The 2,686-nt window shown below is 49.0% G+C and overlaps 1 protein-coding gene across 1 annotated transcript; it reads left to right on the top strand.

The window, feature by feature from the left end:
* The first annotated feature begins 928 nt into the window (after window positions 1–928).
* Window positions 929–2,320, top strand: LOC120836658. The gene has a single exon (XM_040205660.1). The coding sequence runs from the start codon at window positions 929–931 to the stop codon at window positions 2,318–2,320; it is 1,392 nt and encodes a 463-aa protein (XP_040061594.1).
* The last annotated feature ends 366 nt before the right edge of the window (window positions 2,321–2,686 follow it).

Here is a 2,686-nt window from a genome sequence, read left to right as displayed (position 1 = left end):
GCTCAGTGCTGCTCACGCTCAAGTGCACGGCCGCATCTGGGTCCAATAACGCACCCGCGCACAACACCGCATCGATGAAACCAAGCACACATCCCGTAAATCAGAACGCCTTTAGACAAGCGCATTCTATAAATACCGCTGGCAACATATTCTAACGTAGTTCCAAGTTTCTGCAATGCAATGTTTATTCACACGGGACGAAAAACACGGTTTTCTCATAAAGCTATACCCAGTTATCTCGACCAGAAATGCTAAACCTTGATACTAAGAATGTTCTCCAAGATTTGCGTGTCAGACGACTCCAACCCTACAAACATTTCGACCTTGTTAATATCGGCAAGAATCTTAAATAAACCTTCGTCGCTCGTTTCACCAGGAAACTATGCTTACCTTCCTGAAAAAGCGTCCACAAAAACCTCGGCAGCCTTGCCCTTGCAGCGAATGGGATCTTGAATTGCGTCGATGCCCTCTGGCGTACTGTAAAGTATCAAACCGGCGGTCCGTTCGTTTCCTCTGGGCGACCGAACTCCTGCGGCTGTATCTCGTGAACTCGAGACTGTTGAAACCGCGAGAAGCGCGAGACTGGGGATCTCCTGCCACTCTTACCTTGTTTTCTTTCTGGATGAGCATCGCACCGACGTGCGGCCGTAAAAGAAGTGTAGAGAACCAAGAATGTAATCCCTAAGGCGATATATCGCAGTCTAATAAGCTGGTTGCAAAAATATTAACAGCAAATTTACGTTGATGGTCTTTTGTGAACTCCACAAGTTTCGCTTTACTGAAAACAGAACATATGGTTGGTTTAATCTTCAGTCCGTGATGTCGCAGGTTAGCCACCAAAAATCTTCAATAAAGAAGAAGATCACGGCTCGTGCAAAGTGCCTGCATTGGAAGATAACTGCGAAAAGGACGACTGTGACGCTCAACGATGGAATTAACAAATCTGCCTGCAGAGCTTATCCTCAGGATATTCTCCTACCTTACGCAACACCAACTGACCATAATCGCCAAGGTATCGGAGACATGGAAGCAGCTGGCTTTCGACCCTTCTCTCTGGACGGAGATTTCCATCGACTCCAGAGCAAACCACAGCAAACAGTACACGCGGGAAGTGCTCGACAGAGCTTTATTAATCAGACAGCTGGATGTGTCGTCTGGCTCCGTGGATCTTGAGACAGTCGCCTCCTGCTCGCATCACTTCAAGCTGCTGACGGAGCTGTTTCTTCCGGGTCGAGCACTGTCTCACCACGCCATACCTACGATCTTCGCAAATTCAGTGAGCCTTTCAAAGCTATCTTTAAGTGGGCAGAACATCCTTCTGCCCAACGACGTTCTTACCCTGGAACAGTTACCTCGCCTGAAATTTCTGATTACAACGGACGAACTCAAGATACACGACGACGTTCTGCGACAAATAAGTTTGAGCTGCCCAACGCTCGAATACCTCGCGCTCAACTCGGATCACATATCGAGAAGGGACACTTGGGAATGTCTGGCGAGGCTCAAGTTCCTGAAATGCCTTTCGGTAAGCCGGATCTCGACAGGATCGCTGCTTCACGCGTCCAAGAGCTGCCCTACTTTGGAAAGCTTGGTGATAGGTAACATCTGGAACGAGAACCAGGTGTCGGTGGCCCAGTCCCTCCGGGGCTTCCGGACACTCAAGTCCCTTAGCGTGAGTAGCGACTGCGGGGACGGTTGGTTCAACGCCGACTTCCAGCTGCCACCCAGGTTGGAGCAGTTCGACGTTCCGGAGTTGCAGCTCAAAGAGGATCATCTGACGCAGCTTGTTCACTCCTGCAAGGGCACACTGCGCCAAATCACAATTTCGGCCGCGCTGTTGAACGATGCGGCTCTCAGGAAGCTGCCTGCCTGCATAAACCTGGAAGAGATTTCCATCTACGGCATATCAGGCCTCCTTCCGATCCTTCCTTTAATTGCCAAGATGCCAAGACTCGTCAGCGCTCAGGTGCACGCGGTCGGAGGCGCGAAGGAAACCATCCGCCAACTCACTTCCATCGTGGATATTTTGGATCGTTCCAAACGTGGCCACACGCGGCTTGACATCAATATCTTTTGTTCGTCTCAGTCGTCCTTGGACACCATGCTCCGAGAACTCTTCATGTTCAAGAAATTTATTTTGCTGAACACATGCCTGTCACCGCAACACATTAGGAACTTGGAAGAGCAGTGGTGGCGGCTGAAGGACGCCAAGTTATTCTGGCTGCCCTGTGGAGAGCAGGTGCATCACAGCGTAACCACCTCTTTTCCTGCTGTTTGCAAAACCTTGAGGCACCTGACGCTAGACATCGTGGATGCTTAATTTGGGGGAGCTAGGGCTCTGGCACGTTCTGCGACAAATAACAGTGCATCCTCCTTGGAAACAAACTTTGAATGCACATGTGCATTGTGCTGCTCATTCGTCAACCCCCAAAAAAGGGAAACGGTCCAGGGAATTTATGCTATACGTGGATAAATAAAAATTACAAAATCAGATCAGCCATAGCTGCTTTGCAATCTTTTCTAGGTTGCGTTTCCAAAGGCAATTGCATTGGTGCCACACTATTTCTATATGGTATATGCAAATAGCGTCAATCCGTCATATTTTGTTCGATGTCAGCGCTACGCAGCTTATAGGTTGATGTACACTCATTATAACATACTGTGAAACTAGTGCTTGGAATACTCG

The sequence above is a fragment of the Ixodes scapularis genome, unplaced genomic scaffold, assembly GCF_016920785.2.
Source record: "Ixodes scapularis isolate PalLabHiFi unplaced genomic scaffold, ASM1692078v2 PGA_scaffold1__304_contigs__length_218370807, whole genome shotgun sequence".
NCBI lineage: Eukaryota > Metazoa > Arthropoda > Arachnida > Ixodida > Ixodidae > Ixodes > Ixodes scapularis.
Note: the sequence above shows the minus strand (reverse complement) of the source record. Positions and strands in the feature narration are given on the sequence as shown.